Raw genomic sequence first — 17,663 nt, 5'->3', positions numbered from 1 at the left:
TAGTTTGTGGTTTTATAAGAAAAAATAAGATGTGAAAATAAAATAGAAACTTTCTAAATAACAATTTTAGACATGGATGGAAAAAAACAGCAAAGAGAAGCAGAGAGCTTGTGGTTCCTAAATTGTCAGAAAGTTGCAGTCAGCTGCAAAAGGGCAACAACCTTGTCATCATCACACACTGCAAAATAGGTTTAAAAAAGAAATCAACATGTAAAACTGTAATTGGGCTATAATTTTTCATCAAAGTGAATATCTTACTAAGATTATTTGTTATGAAGGATAAGGACGATTTGTACTTCATTTTAAAATTGATCTTGATGGTTTCAGATTACAATCTTAAAAGCTAGAATCAATTTGCCATTTAAAACATTTGCTGTGGAGAAGAGCCATGGTTCTACTTTAAGTCATAAAGTGCATTTGTTTATTTTTTTTGAAATAGATGGGTAACCAATAGTGAAACCCAGAAAGAAACTAGTTAAGAGTGTGTACACTGGGAAGAAAAAATGATTTGGAGACTTGAAAAGAAACACCCTCAATCAAAGAAGAAAATAAGCTAAAAAGATAGTGAGTTGGTGTCATCCTCCTTGAATAAAGAATGTTGATGACATGTAGCAAAGCTACAGGCACCATATAGAATGTCTTCTTGCTACTGATAGAAGTTCCTTGAAGAGCCACTATATCAGAGTTCAGTCTCTGAGGTTCTTATGGCATCCTTTTAGAACACTTACTATACAACATGGCATATGTGTTAGTATCGATTATACTTCATACTTGGAGTCTATTTATCCATTATACTTAGACTCTAAGCAACTTGAGAGTGAATAGCTCCTTAATGTAAGACAGAATAATCAATCAACATATGGCTTGTTAACTGAATAGAAATTTCATTAGTATACTTAGAGGGGTTCACTGGGGACTGGTGTGACCAAATTTCATATGTGTTTAAATAATACGTATAAAATGTTGGAATATATACTTGTTGACAATATAAAAATATAGCAAGTAGATAGGAAATAAAGGAACAATAAATTTATAATTAGTTGAAGATTCTACCCAAAGCAAGTTTATGTTAAAATAGAAGGAGGTTTTATGATATGTGATATAGTGCTCATAGTCTTTGGGATTCAGTCTATTGGAGATGTTTTTCTGACACAGACAAAATTATAGAAGAGGTATATCTAATTATATTATATATACTTATAAAATCTGAATCTAAAAAGAGAACTTTTGATATTCTAATTAGACTTAATTATCTACATATAATTTAATTATATTGATTAACATACTCTGATTTATTAATATTTAATGGAGTCTATTACATTATAAGAAAATGAAAACCCAATTCTTCCCTCTCTTTACACCTATTATCAAGTAGATTGACAAATATACTATAGGAGGAGGCAGAACAATCAGAATGTAGTTAGAAAAGGACACATATAGAACTTTTTCCCAGAAAGACAACTTCACATTCTATAAATGAACCCCAAATTAGGCACAACGTGACAGGTTATTTCCTGATGTTGCCTTTCCTTAAAAAAGAATGAGGCAATGGGGTTGGACACCTCACTCCTTTAATAGCAGCAGAGACAAAGGGATCTCTGTGAGACTGAGACTAGTTTGGTCTACATAGTGAGTTCCAGGCTGACAAAAGCTACATAATGTGACCCTGTCTCAAAACTAAACAAGGAACAACAAAATGTATCTTGAAATGGCACACATAGATCTTAATTAAGGTTGGGGAACATCAATTAATACACTTGAGGACAGAGTTTACAAACACTTTTACATCTAATTCTACTAAATAAATAATAAGACAAGATAGGAGAATTGTCACATCAATAATGAAGAACATTCTATATGATAAAGTATTCCATGTAAGGAACAATGGTTATGCATGTATTTCAGGAATGAGTGCAGTGAATTCAGTGACTGTAGTAAGATGAAATTGATCATGTTTTAGCATTGTAACAAGTGTCAAACCAGGGATCAAGTTGTCACCTTTTTCTTCCCGTACAAGAATGTCAACCTAAAGAACAATTTTCAGACTGGTGTATTTCCCTGGAGTTATGTAAAGACTATCTTAGTGTAGTCCTTACATTATATTATATGAGGGCAGGAATGTTATGAGTGTATCCACTTTCCAGATTCTTACCTCCTTTAAGAGTTTTGACATGCTCCATTACAATGATAAATTTGTTTGTCATTTAAATCCCCCCCCAGCAACATTTGGCCTATGAGAGTTCTTCCCACTCCCAAGAACAACTCTTTGGAATTTACCAATGGTCATTGCTTCTGAGACATATTCATTAAAAAACTAAAAGTATAACTCCAAACACTGTTAATTCAAATCCGTTTTGAATCAAGAACCATCAAATTACCAAACATTTCCTCATTTCATTAATAACTTTGTTTCTGAGAAAACCTCTCCTGACTATGTTTGATATTTATTAGTCATAAACTTAGCATTTCTAGTTATTTCCATTCATGAATGTTAATGGTAATTGCAAATACAAATCAATTTAATGGATCTAAAATATATTGAGAGAGTTTTACTGTCACAAGAAATTGTTTCTAAAAGTTGAAGTTCACATAGATATATTTGTCATACAAAAGTGTGACAGAGTGGTTAATAAAAGATGTTATAGCATAAATACATACTGTATTAGGATATAATTTTTGAGGGAAGTGAAAGTGTGATTTAAAGAAGAAGCAAAATATAAAATTTCTATTTATAAAAGATAAGTTTGTTCATTCATTTTTAAGTTGATGATGGTATATAATATATTATTATGGTGCTTGGATTACATTGGATACATTCAGAGGAATAAACCATTACATTTTATTTTAATTTATTTATAGTTTTTATTTTTTGAGAATTTCATACATGAGTATGCTGTATTTACACCATTTCTGCCCTTCTTTATCTTCTACTATTCTTTCCTCTTCTGCTCCCTCTTAGATTCTTCTATAAACACACACACACACAGACACACATGTATGTGCACGTGCACATACACATGCACCCACATGCGCGTGCGCGCGCGCACACACACACACACACACATACACACACACAAAATGTGTCTGTTCTTGTGATATACACCCACCAAAAGCAATTTCATGGAGGAAAACATTTACTTGGTTTACAAGCTACACAAGTTCATTATCAATGGAACTCAGGGCAATAGCTTGAGGAAGGAACCTGGAGGCAAGAACTGAAGCAGAGCTACTGAAGAATACTACCTATTGGATTGTTGCTAGGCTCAATTCCAGCCACCATTCTTCTACTTCCCAGAAACTTCTGGCATGGAGTAGTGCAGCTGACAGTGGGCTTGACCTTCCCACATCAGTCACTAATCAATAAAATGCCCCATAAACTTGCCTACTTTTCAATCTGATGAAGGCATTTTCTATATTGAGGTTCCCTCTTCCCATAAACATCAAACTTGTGTCAAGTTGAAAAAACAAGCACAACATACATAGAAAATACAATAGACATAGACAACACCTTTTAAACATCAATTTTAAAATTCCAGGGGTTGAAATATGTAGGGAGTGAAGTGTAAGCTTTTGATAATGTTATATGATTCAAAGCAACATGCTGTTTTGTTGAGGCAAGATCCATGGGGGAACACATGATGTTTGGAGAGAGTATAAGTAAGACTCAATGGACAATGATGGTGTTCTTTTATAGCTAGCTTTGCAACACTTTGGTGGCCTTGTGTCTTGGCTGATCTTCCTTTCATTGAGGGAGGCACTGCAGAGAACTTCTCCTGGTGTCCTGTCTGGTTCTGTTCCTTCTAGCTGACTCATGCAAATTGAGTGGAGGTCTGGTAGTTTCTGCTGGATCATGTCACTACTGCTGATTTGTGTTTGGTATTGTGACAGTACTAAATTGGACTGCTGGTATCCTGACAATGAAGATTAAGATCATACTCAAAACTACTTCTAAATAGATCCACATCCCCTTGTCCTATTTATCACCTTGTCTTTTCTATCTTTGGATGGTGGGCTAGTAGGTGGTTCAAAATATTTGAAAAAGTTTATTAAGAGTAGGTTTTAAAAGTCTAAGCCTATAGAGAAATATTCTATTTTATAAACTAATTTTAGAAGCTACTTTGCATGTAAGAGGTTTTTATGGAGCCCTCTTCTTGGGATTAACAGGATATACTGAAATTTTTATAAGACACAAACAAATAGAGTAGATTTCTCTTGGTCAACCAAGCGCTAATACAAAATATATTTGCATGACCTATTTCAAGAATTCTTCCCCAAAGAAACAGCAATTTACAGTCTTTAGAAGTTCATTGTTTTAAAGACTAATTGAGTTGGAAAATGGGTATCCTCTTCTGGCTCTCTCCTATTGTCTGTTGGTGGATTTGTTTTCTGGCAGTAATGTTCCTGCTTTTGGGTTGGAGATATGGGAGTTGAGGTGGAAGATCAGGATCTTTAGTTTCATGTACATATCTATGACAGAGACTTCAGGCTCTTGCTGAGTTCAATTGAAGTTGTGTACTATGTAGTATCCAGGGGAAAAAGGGAACATCTAACTTTCATAACTTTATTTCCACAGTGGTGTATATTAGTATATAAAATATAAAGTCTAGCTATGCTTCAAGGTTTATGCTTCCATGTAGATTGGGATATTGACTATATCTCAGTCAGGTACTTCAAGGATTGGACAAAAAATGTTTCATCCTTGCATGATGTTTGCAAGGAATCTGGGCTGCACAAGGTGTAGTTGTCCTTCTTTTGTTTTGGGTTTGTTTTGCCCTTTCCTACACTGATGAGACCCATCTATGAATTGACTTTTCTTAGCAGGGATTCTACAAGCTCTGGATCTCAGCCTGGTTTCTTCAGCACTTGATTCAAAGGCATAAAGTGACAGGTTCATGTTATAGCATAAACAAATTGGGTATTATATACCTTCAGAGGGTTTCTGGATATACCAAGACAGCTGATGCCTGGCCTCATACACTTATCCAAATATTATAGCCTCTGTGAAATTATGCATGTGACTGAAAGAAAATATTAAAAATTTCCTCCAGAAATACTGGGAAATCAATTTAATTGTCATATCAAAGAGGCAATATCACCTGTATTCATGAAATTTCTTGCTCTGTGCTTTATTTCTTTTTTTTTCTTTTTTCGTCCCCTCATTTTTTTTCTCTCTCTCATTCTCTATGTCATAAGGAGACTTGTCCTTGGAGTTTACCTACATTAGTCATTACTGCTAGAGCAGAACAATATAGTGGTGAGCAAATGTTTTGTAATGGTTACAATCTTCTCCACCAGAAAACATACTGGAAGACAGACTGTTAAAAAGTGGAAGGTTATTAATTATGACTCCACAATGCAGCTTCCAAGATGCTTCTATTCATGAGTAGGTGTATCTCTAAAGTTTACTTAGAGTGTACACACCTGTTTTGGGGTCACCAATGTCCCTATATGTAAGTCCTCATTTGTGCTCTGTAATCAAACTGAATAAACTCTCAAAGTTAGATTTTGCATTGGCTTTCATATGTATCTGGGGTTAATGCACTTTCACTTCCTTTGCGCAGGAAAAGTCAATACTTCAGTGTTTGAAGATGATGGTGTGTGAAAGTTTACTGATAAAGTGGTACTTGATTGTCTCAGAAAATTAGTCACTAACTGTAAACAAATAAAAGTAAATAATGCATAAATAAAAATGTTAGATATGAAAAGGACAATAGGAATAAACCTTGTACATAAAATATGACACCTACAAGGTGTAGTTTGTGAAGGAAAAATAATTTTGCCTCAAAGTAAAACATCTGGTCCTTCGAGATTGAGGAAGGAATATATAGTACCAATCTCAGTAGACTTAGGTTCATAGAATAGGAATCTTGTGTTATATAGTCAATGCTTGCTATGGACTTACTTGTAAGCTCCTTAATAGTGTGTTTTAGCTCAAACAGAATCCTAATGAGAAATTAGTTGAAAAGTTTTTTTTTAAATTACAAAATATTCTTGTATCACAATCTGTTCTTTATAAATTAAAAAAAAAGCTAAGCTTGGTCACACAGGTGTGTAATTCCTGCTGCCTGACAAATACAAGGTAAACCTGAACAACTTAGTGAGGCTCTATTATGATACAAATATTAAGTGAGGCTTAGATATACAGCTCTGTGGTAGATAGTTGCCCTCATATGCATATTGTGTTAGGTTCAATCTACTACAAAATCCTGTGTGTATTCATGGTATACAGCAGGATTTCCTGTATCTCCTTTGTTGGTATATCTTTAGTTTCATAAACTAGCTTTACAAAGTTGCTCACGGGGAGCCCAGGCTTCCCTAGAACGAAATAGAGACTGACATACTGCTGTACCCTCAGTTTCTTCTTTACCATAAATCTCATTTCTTGTTTTTGAAAAACATTTCATCCAGCCATCCTTCTATTATGCAGCCCTTTTCTGCCTATTAAAAATACAATATACTCTTTTCTGACTCGGGAATATCTGCTCTGAGGACCCTCTTGACTCATCATTTGAAGGATAATCATCAGGGAAATTAGTGCCCTGATGTTCAAGTTTGTTGAAAGACAGGAATTGACTTTAAAACACACAACTGGGAAACACAGATGGCCTAAATACTTTCAGTTGTCACCTGTTGAAACCCTCATGTATTTTTCTACTAACTCATCTTGTACTTAGAAGGCTCCATTTATTTTTGTTTGTTTATTTTGTGGTGTTTGGTTTGGGTGTGTTTGGGTTTTTTTTTGTTTGTTGGTTGGTTGTTTGATTTTCTTTTTGAGACAGGCTCTCAGGTTACCTATGCTGGCCTCAAACTCACTATATAGTTGATAATGGTTTTGAAATCTAATGTCTTCTCTGTCTACCTCCTCAAATCTGGAATTACTAGCATTGGCCTGGTTTATGCAGTGCTTCATGTGTGCAAGACAAGACAGCTGAGCCACATCTCAACCATCTCTTGTCTTGTTTGAATAGAATTGTGTTCGTTTTCTTACTGCCATTGCACAAATGCCAAAATAAAGTCTCTCTTACCTGTTAAATCATCCACTATTATCTTTCCCTGACAATACTCACTGCTATATGAATGCATGATTCAGTTATTTAGTTACTGTAGTGGTCAGCTATTAGAATTCTGTTATATATCTGTGAATTTGACATTATAGACATTGGAATTTCTAACATGGTTAGGAAGAGCCAGCATGTTGGGTTTATTTATAGACCACAGAAGAAAAGCCATTCTTGAGCAAGGAAACAGCGCCTCTGTCATCAATATGGAAATAGCCCATTTAGTAAGCTTTAACTGAGAGAATTAAGTATTTCCTGTACCTGCTATTTCAATAAAAAGTTTAGAAAGCAGTAGTTAGACTATTATATGTCAGATAAACAGTCTACTTCCAGCTCATTATTGAGAGCTTTCATTAAAGATTAAAAGCATAAGACCCTTTATAGAAATTCTAAACTGGTCCCTGGATCTTAGCATTCAATTATCATTTGTGAAATTTGAAATCAACATAGTTTATGTCTAAATTGAGAGTACATTTGAAAATCAAAATTCAAAGGCATGCCTTCTAGTGGGCTGACTGATGGGAGAGGGCTGTGATTATGCCTCATTTTCACCCTCTACATCACGATCTCATTGATTATGTTTCTCAGCTTGCTAAGGGTTCTGCGAGGTGATTTTCAAGATGAATATTGCTATTTGCAGGATTTCCTGAATAGGAATATTTCGGGAGTAAATTGCACAAACCAAGTGATGTGCAGTCAATTTTCACACCAGCATAAACAATGTATTAGAACAGAGCCCTTAAGGATTTTCTTTTCTTTTCTCTTCTTTTCTTTTCTTTTCTTTTTTCTTTTCTTTTCTTTTTTCTTTTCTTTTCTTTACTTTCCCTTCCCTCCCCTCCCCCCTCCCCTCTCCTCCCCTCTTCTTTTCTTTTCTTTTCTTTTCTTTTCTTTTCTTTTCTTTTCTTTTCTTTTCTTTTCTTTTCTTAAACTTGGGTGTCATTGCATCCAAAAGAATGAAATGCCAGGCAGGCAATGCTGAAAGAAGCTCATGTAGGACATCAAATATTCTTTTTTTCCCTTAACAGGTGCTCAGATTTGACCAGATAAAATTAATGACCTGAATGGCAGGCTGCCAGGCCCTTTGCTCCTGAGATTACCATGATCACCATACAACGAAAAAGAAAGATTCTTTAAATGAAGGAAATGGAGCCAGGATGTAGCTAGGTTCCTTTATATCTACTTTCTTTGCAATGACTTACAAGTGAGATTTTTTAAAAATGCAGTTTAATTGCCTGTATTAAAAAGTTGGCATGTTCTCCAAACCATTTAAAAGCCTTATTTTATTTTTTTTATTTTGAGTAAAGTGCAGCAAAGAATAACTCATTTTATCATTTTTAATTTTGAAAGCAAATATTTGATTTATTTAAGCAGAGGAATATATAGCAAGTCTAAAGACTGGAATCCATAATTAAAGCAAAAAGATAAAAAAAAGTGTAATCTTAGTAAATCATTTACTAGAGAGTAGAGACAGAAGGTAGACAGAGAAGGGTAAAGAATTAGTTATTACTAACATTGGTAACTATTTCTTGATTACAAGCCAAGGATTTTGGGATTATTGGAAGAAGCCCTCCAGTTAGCAGACACATGTTCAAATGTCCTCTTTTGTTGAAATACAGATGGAAGCAGAAGAAAGGGCATTAAGTAATATTTTTTTCAATCTACACAGCAAAGGTGAAAAAAAAAACAAAACGAAAGAAAAGAACAAAAAACCCCACAAAACTTACAATGTGTAAGGAACATACCAGAGTTTTCTGCACAGCAAGAAGCAGTTATTTCATCCCTCAGTGATTTAAACTAAGCTGTAGGAAGCAAATAGCACGACATCAAAACACTGCACAGCAGTGAAAGAAGTGACATGTGGCTTTGATAATGAAGTTCATTAACACAGAAAAGAGTGCCTTGGCTGAAGACTGTAAGACCTATTTGTCAGAAACCTGTGTGCTGTTGATAAACAACAACTGATGTGACTTTTCAGTATTTGAGACTGAACTGGGGACAGGAAGGGATGGCAGAGACCAGACTAAAGTCACTTATGTCAATTCAACAGGATGTATTTGTGTCATGAGTTTTTGTTTTCTTTTTTGTACATAGATTACATGGGCAAAGATAGGGCACATCATTATCTACTTTATTATTTTTTTTCTGCTAAGACACACGTTGATGAACCGACTTTTACCTATGTGTTACAAAAATTACAAAACCAAACATGCTTCCTAGTTGAGAGGGAAGATATTGTGTCTTTTCTGATTTGTCATATGAAATCAATGACTTAAAGAAAATACTAAATCCAACGTAATTGGTGATCTGGCTCAATTTGTGGTACACTTGGCTCAAGTATCTGTACTTTCTTACTGTGGTGGTTTTTTGAGTAATGAAGCAACCAGAATTGATAACATGCATCACTGACAATGACATGAGTGTCAACCATGTCTGTGGATGCTGTGTACTAGAACAAAATCATACAGGGAGAGGCTTCTCTGAATTGAAGATGTGCTTTGTCTAGTCACCCCTTGTGACCATGCATGCATGACTCAGTGTAGGATGACTCAAGCATCAGAAGCCATGCCTTAGTGTCAGGATCTCCAATATATTATTGATGTACAGGCTGTGTTGTTACTTGTCTTTATATATACTTTAACGTTAACTCAATTTGTTACTGGGTAAAGGTCATTGTTACTCATGAGTTTGAGTGTCAGCTTGAATTATGGGCTGTGGCAGTGAATGAGCAGGCTACGTTTTGTACTAGGGAAATGATGTTTACCTGTGACTTACAAAGTACCATGTGTTCTCAGGGCACAGCTAACAGAGTGGTTGATAAAAACATCAGAGAAGCAAGGTAAAAGGTAAACATTGCACTTTGCAAATATAACTCAATTTAGCTAGAACAAACCTTTCCACCACCTTGTTACTTTTTTCTTTTCTTTTTTTTTAATTCCATCTTTAATGCAAAACTTTCTCAAATGCCTAGGATGAGAACTTTAGATAATAATCAGTTGTATATAAGACATCTATAAATATATATGTGTAAGTGCAGTTAAAGCAGAGATAGAACATGGACTATACTAACAAACAGGATGTGAAAGTTATAGTGACCATTTTAATAAAGATGTCTAGTAAATTCTGAGAAAAGTAGGAAATGCTAGCGAAATAATCATGACAATACCACCAATGGTAATGTTAAAACAACTCTTTACTTGACAAAAGTTTGGAGTCTTCTGAGACTTCTCTAGCCCTATTTTTATGCTTTCTGATACAAAACAAAATCCTACTAAATTATTTTACTAAGGATCAACTCCAAATTAAATTGTTCCTTCTCTAGTATCCAGGTACCTTCTGCTCATCATTCTGGCCTGTCTTCAGGAAGATCCCTATTCATTTAACCAGAATCTTTTCTTAACAGTTGCTTCCACTAACCCTGTTCCTGTTCAAATAATTCCTATTTTCCATTTGGAATTTACACATGCTCCCTGTCTCAACTTATATTCTACAAACTCAGTTTTAGAGATTGCTGTATTTATTGTGATGACTTGAACAATGTTTTCCTCATCCTTTAAGGAGTGATGAAATTCAAAGTAATCAACAAGAAATTCAATCCAGTCATTGAATCATCTGGCCAGAAATGAAAATATAAGCAAGAGATACCCACCTTCAGGTCAAATGGTCCTGGTTGACTTGGTTGGTTATAAATTTCCAACTGGTTCCTAATAGGATAGAGCCACAGGAGCAGGTGATCTAGCTGCTCTTCAAGCTGCCAAAAATCTTTTACATAAACCTCAAGTTCTCCTTGTTTTTCAGGTAAAGCTCTGGAGACCTGAAAGGGGAAAAAGATAAATAATTCTCATGAAATATATTAAAAATAGCAAAAGTATTTAAAAAGAGATATTCTAGCAATTTGCTGGTCTGTATGTTCAACAATATGTTACAGGTTACATATATGCCATGTTCAAATGTAATTAACATAATAGGAATCACTGAATAATACTCAAAACACTATATATAGTATAGATACTAATGACTTTTTGGAAGTATACAATATACACGTAAGCCAGGTGTGTTGCCTCACATTTATGATACCAAAATATGTTCGACTGAGGCAGGTGAATCGCCATGTGAAGGAAGCTAACCTGGTATACAGGGCAAGTTCAAGGGTAGCCAGAGGTATACAATGAGACTCAGTATCAAAACACACACACACACACACACACACACACGCACACGCACACGCACACGCACACGCACACGCACACACACACATAAAAATAAATAGCTTACTTACACTTACTCAGATGCATACTTCAATTAGTTGATGTCAAGGGACACATTCCTAATATAAACTCTCATTTGCTAAGTGTGTATGCCAAGAACAGAGCCTTTGCAGTATTACAGACATGCCTCAAATTATTGAGGATTAGTACTATGTATATAACTTAGTCTTCCCCCATGTAAGTGTAATTTATACTAGCAGAATATAATGAAATTAAAGCCAAAGAAAAGTATATTTTTTTTGGTGTAGCAATAATTTTTTCTCCTATATTTGCCTTTAGTTTGTATTTAATGAAAATTATGCAGAGAAATAATTTACTTACAAGGAAAATTATAAGCATTTTGTGATCTGTAGTTTGTGAGGCATAATTAAATAAGTGAAGCAGACATTGAGGAACATGACATTTGGTTGAGAGAAAATTAACACAATAACTACTGGCTATTTTTATGAAGGGCTTAGTATATACTAAGCACCATGGTTGGAAGTCTCAAATTCATTGTTGCTTTTAATCTCCCATGACCACTTCATATTGCTCCTGTTAGCATCTAAATTTTAATCACAGATAACATTGGACTTGGCAGATGCCAAGTAATGTTGGAAGCGATATGCTATAGGGTAAAACACTGTTGGAGCTAATATTAGTTACTTAGATTTAAAGCCTGGTTTGTGCTTTTGTGTAAATCCTAGTCCAGTTTTCCCCAACTTGCAATGCCTCTTTCATAACATGGAGATAGTGCAGATACACTGTTGATCTAAGAACTAAATAAAGTAATCCTTAAAAATTGCTTAGAACAATTCTCTGTATAACAATGAAAGACAATACAACAGTTAAATATTAGTAACAGTTGTTCAAACTCTTGGGCAAACAGAAAGCCAGGATTAACAATAGAGAAGCTATTTTCTTCATAATATCAAAAATTAAAACTAATATAAATGAATAGTATCAGTTTATAATGGTAACCCATGTAATATTTTGACATTCCTCTTATAGTACAAATGTGGTATTACAGTGTAAATTACTAACTGTATCATGATCATTGAGAAAATGTTATCATATTATGAGTAATGTAGAACATACTAGGGAAAGAACATAGGTAAATTTATTATTGTCCTAGTGTCTATTGCAATAGATAAATATGTTAGTAGATTAAGCAATGCTACTTGCTTTATAACTATTTATAAATTGTAAAGGACTCACAAGGAGCACTATTATAATCTTGTAGTTGAACCTCAACAGATGTGATGAACACATCGGTTGAGCACATCTGTCTGAACACAGACACATTAAACAATTAACTATTCTGTGTTGGGGAGAAATGCTATACAAGGTCATACTACATGCAAATTATGTGTATGGAAACAGAATGCAAATTACTTTATATACAAACCATGTAAAATGTATGTGACTACTTGAACAAAGAGTTAACATCCTACTCTGAAACAGGCAATACTGAGAGATTGAAATTAGGCTCCATATTAAGATGAAGAAGCTCTTAGGATCTGGCCTGATCCATGGCAATATCAATAGAAGATATTGGGCCTGGATTTGTTTTATTCAACTCCACCTAGACTGATGGAGCAGAGAGTTGAAACAAAGACCTCAAGTTTATTTGGTCTAAATGGTGTACAAGACTGATGGATAACTTTACAGAATGTATCTTGATCAAATAATAAATTAAGAAGAGAAAATAAGTAAAATTTAACAATTCAGAATCTGTGATCAAAATATCACAGTTCTATGTAACAATGTCATCGTGTGACCAGTTTTCTTTTTCTTTGACAAAGATTTTGGTGTCTCCACATAGAAAATGATCATGGATTTTGTTAGTTTAGATTTTTAACAAAGTATTAAAGGACAAAGAAGGAAAGAGTGATAGAAATGGATGCAACAGCTTTTGTGGAAATTGTTCTCCACACCTTGATCTTCACTCTTGGCAGCCATTCCTTCTGGGGTAAGGAGACAGAAGCTTTCAGTTCAGGCTTAAATCACAGTGCTTTTCCTGCTTTTCCTGACTTATAGCTTGTTATAGAGCCACATAATCTTTGTTTTAAATGACTTAGGTCTATGTTCATAGGTTCACACCCATAGTTCTGAGTTTTATGTGCATTCCTGTGCATATACGTATATGTGCAGGAAAGAGATTATACTAGAATAGTAAATCTGTACTTGAGATGCATTATTGAATAAAGCATTTTGCATATTTTTCTATCATTTAAATTAAATGTTTTATTTCTATTGAATGGCTTGCTACTCACAAAGACATGCTCCAAGCATTTTAAAGCTTAAACTAGCATCATCTGAGAGCCTGCAGATGCTGAAGTAGCTGGAGATAATCTCCATTGTATTTTCCTAATCTCTCTAAAACAGAAGTATGGAGTTGTTTTTATCTGATCACAAAATATTTCATATTTTATGCAAGTACCACATGTAAAATCATTGTTTGTTAGATTGTTTTTTCAAGAAATATCTTTATTTGGTCAATTTTCTTTTGGTTTGTTTGCCTTTTATTTGTTCATTTTCAGAAGCTCTTTTTTTAATTAATTAATTTTAAATTCACTTTATGTCCTGATCATAGCCTCCTTCTTCCTCTCTTTCCAGTCCACGCTCACAAATCCCTCTTCACATTGGTCCTCTACTTCTCTACCATACATAATTTCCAAAATTCATATAATATTGAATTAAGATTATTGATTTTGTTCTCATCTTTATAGCACATTTCTCCATAGTTATAAATGTGGAATAAGTCCTGAAAGAAATAGTACAAAGAAGAAGATTTGACCTAATTTCAAGTAATGGCATGGAAGTTTTGCCAAGAGTAAGATTTCAGCCTAATTATGTGGTTTTAGGTATGTCCTTCTAGACCTTTACTTTCTACCATCATAATGTTTACTTCTGAGTATTGGAAAAGTTATGCACATGACCTCCCTTTCTGAATTTTTATTTCTGGAGGAGATATGTTCCTACACTTTATAGACCTTCATCAAATACTTGCCGAACTAACAGAAATTTCCAAGTTTCATAATAATTTGTTAATTTATTCTGTCCTGGAAATATGTCTAGAGAAGTTAATTATGTATGAATGTATAGTGATTGGTATCAAAGTTATAAATATATACAAAGCTACAAAATTATAAATCTTTATATATCAAGTTATAGATCTTTAATTAATAGATAAGCATGATAAAGCATAACATCAGAATTTTCAACATGATCAAGAAAGCCATAAGCAATGTCAAAGGAGAAAGGATAAGCTGTGAAAAAATATTGGAGACTCACATCTCAGTTAAGAGTTCAATTTGCCTAGCACATAAAAGAACTTCTTCATCCCAAGAAGACCCACAGAGACAAATAACTTGGGACCATGGGGGCTCACAGAGCCTGGACTACCAACCAGGGACCATGGAGGATCTGGTCTTAGATTCCATACAGGGTTGTAGCAAATCACAGCAAATTGTGGCAATATTTTTCTGTTTTTAAATCATTAATTTTGATATCTAATATTTCACATACTAGATTCACATTTTTACACAGTCTAATACTATACTTCTCATGTATGTTCCCTGTGGTGAATGGAAACAAATACATTCAGTTATCTTATATCATACGTGTCTACCCGATTCTTGACATACTTTCAAACAAGATTAATTTTCTTGTTCTCTGTTTTTCTGATTGCTAATTCCAAACACTTGTAAGTTTTAATATTAAGGTAAACAGAGGCATCCGTCTTAGAAATAAATAAATAAATAAATAAATAAATAAATAAAACCTCATACTTTACACAAAATAGACAGGAAAGCTAAAATTTTGTCTATAGAAAGATAGATCAGAACGAGAAGAAGTATTATAGAAAATGGAACATAGCTGTTATCTTGAAACCAAAGCTAGTAAGCAAAAATTAGATGGGAACATCTGGAGTATCTATTAGCAAACAAAAGATCTGAGTATATTGTATAGAAAGATTATCCAGTGAAAGAAACAGGAAACTGGATCAACTGGAAAATGATTAAAAAACATAAATAAGCAACAAAAAGGACAAACTCCAAATACTACACAATCAATGAAATGCAAACTAAAGCAACAATGTCACTCTATTAATTATGTAATATACTGACTTCTGGGAAAAGATTTATCAAATGTCCCTGCCCCAAATGAGTAACCTTATGTTATTTGTTTAAGTATATATTCTCATAGTCTATAAAATAACTTAATAGTTCACACAAAAAAGGAAGATTTTTTTTTACCCTGAAAAGCATGAACAGTCCTGAGAGCTTAAGAAAACCAACCAAAAGAAATAGAGGAATATGCTTTTTCATGGACTATACAGTCTAATTTTGTAACAAATTAATTTTCTTCAAATAATGTATAAACTCAATCTGAGAACAATAAAAATTGTGGGTTCAAGTTTTATACAGAAATTAGGAAGGTATTTTTAATATATAGATTACAAATACCATATATTCAAGGAAATTTTGATAATAAACACATTTTTAAAAATTTTGCAACCAGGTGTCACCTTTGCTATAATTACATGTGTGGTATTCTTGATGTAACAAGTAGACAATATTATGATAGCAGTGTCACATCAGTCAAACCAAGAGAACAAGACATTTTAAATAAAAAGTTCCAGGTTAATTTATAACGTGAATCATATATATATATATATATATATATATATATATATATGATACACACATATGTAATTTTGTATATGCTTTGTAGAACTTGATGGAACAGAGAAGTTAATCATATATTTCTAAAACCAAAAGTGTTTTCAAGATAAGTTACTGATGATTACATAAAATTTTAAAAGTCATTAGTCATATAGGGTTAAGATAGATAAATCAAATTTTACTCATCAAAAAATCTATTAAGAAATCAAGTACAGGTAAGGGTAAGAATATTGAACAAAGACCTTGAATTAAAATAAATTTAAATCTGTAATGAAAGCACAAATTAATTTTAAAGGTTGTTACTATAACTTCATAAAGTTCATTCTATGTAGAATGGTAATAATTATCAGAAAATTAAAGATATACAGACTCTTGATATAGAACAAGTCTCTCTCTCTCTCTCTCTCTGCTGTCTCTCTCTCTCTCTCTCTCTCTCTCTCTCTCTCTCTCTCTCTCTCTCTCTGTGTGTGTGTGTGTGTGTGTGTGTGTGTGTGTGTGTGTGTGTGTGTATGTAGACCAAAAGGCAAAGGACAACCTTGGGTGTTATTAATTGGGGACAACTCATCTTAGTTCTTTTCTTTGTGAAGATATGGTATCTCCCTGGCCTGAATTTCACCTAGTAGGCTGATCAGAATTTTCCAGAGATGGACTTGTGTCTACCTTGCCTGTATAGCACTTTACTATCAGAAAAAAATCCAAAAACTTCTGTTTTTGGAGTGGAACTTCTTAAGACATATGAATTAAAAAGTATGTGAAACAATTTTGATAGGACAGTATGTTTACAAAAATATCAAACAAGAGGCTATCCTAAGGGAAGCTGAAAAGCACACTATCCCACCTGGAAACTCCTTAAAATGGGAATTAAACAACTCAAAATAGTTTCTGGAAAAAACCTAAAACTGACTAGATTCAGTAAGACTATATCAACAGTAAAGCCTGCTGAGAGATACTCTTAGATGAACCAAGGTAAAAGGAAGACTTTCAGGAAAACCAAAGTCTTGAGGAATCATTGACCAGCTGAGCAGGTTGGTAGAAGCAAAAAGCAGCTGAAAATCCAGAAAGAGTCAGAGACCCATTGATGTGCCCAGGAGAGGCACAGACCAACTGATCCACCTGGAAAGGACATTCTCTAACCTCTTGAGCTACCTGAGATTGTGCAATTTGCTCCAGGTTTTGAAATTTTGTGAGCTGTCACCCATGCTATTGGGCTTCTGTAAAGTAGCTGTGTTTGAGTCAAATATGCTCCTCTAAGTTGCCATTTACCTATTTTTCTCTAAGCAACTCTAATAAAACTCATTGGTTCACTATGTTGGACTTTGGTGCTATCTGTCGTTTGTTTTCTACCTGGGATGATGACAATATATCAAGTGTTATGACAAACCTGCACTACTACCCTTGACATATTTTACTAATGCTATGGGGATTGAACTCAGATCCTCACTTTACTGCCTGAGTTATCTCCCCAGCTCCAGAATTGAAATTCTCATATATTGGAAAGTTGAATTAGAGAATCACATTGAAGCTTTTTTCAGTAATTCCAATGACAGTCTTATACAAAACAGGCACAAACACATGCACACACACACACACAAACACACACACATACACACACCACACCACACTCACACAAACACATACATGCACACATATACACACACCACACCACACAC

At 34.0% G+C, this 17,663-nt stretch overlaps 1 protein-coding gene across 1 annotated transcript in view; it reads right to left on the bottom strand.

Moving 5' to 3' along the window:
- The window catches only part of Dmd (dystrophin), a 1,212,244-nt gene that overhangs the window by 748,416 nt on the left and 446,165 nt on the right, over positions 1-17,663 (bottom strand). The window contains exon 20 of the mRNA XM_028765040.1: positions 10,705-10,869. Within this exon, the coding sequence (XP_028620873.1) occupies positions 10,705-10,869 (165 nt within the window). The remainder of the gene's footprint in view (positions 1-10,704; positions 10,870-17,663) is intronic.

The sequence above is a fragment of the Grammomys surdaster genome, unplaced genomic scaffold, assembly GCF_004785775.1.
Source record: "Grammomys surdaster isolate TR1022 unplaced genomic scaffold, NIH_TR_1.0 148, whole genome shotgun sequence".
NCBI lineage: Eukaryota > Metazoa > Chordata > Mammalia > Rodentia > Muridae > Grammomys > Grammomys surdaster.
This window is presented reverse-complemented; position numbering and strand designations above follow the sequence as displayed.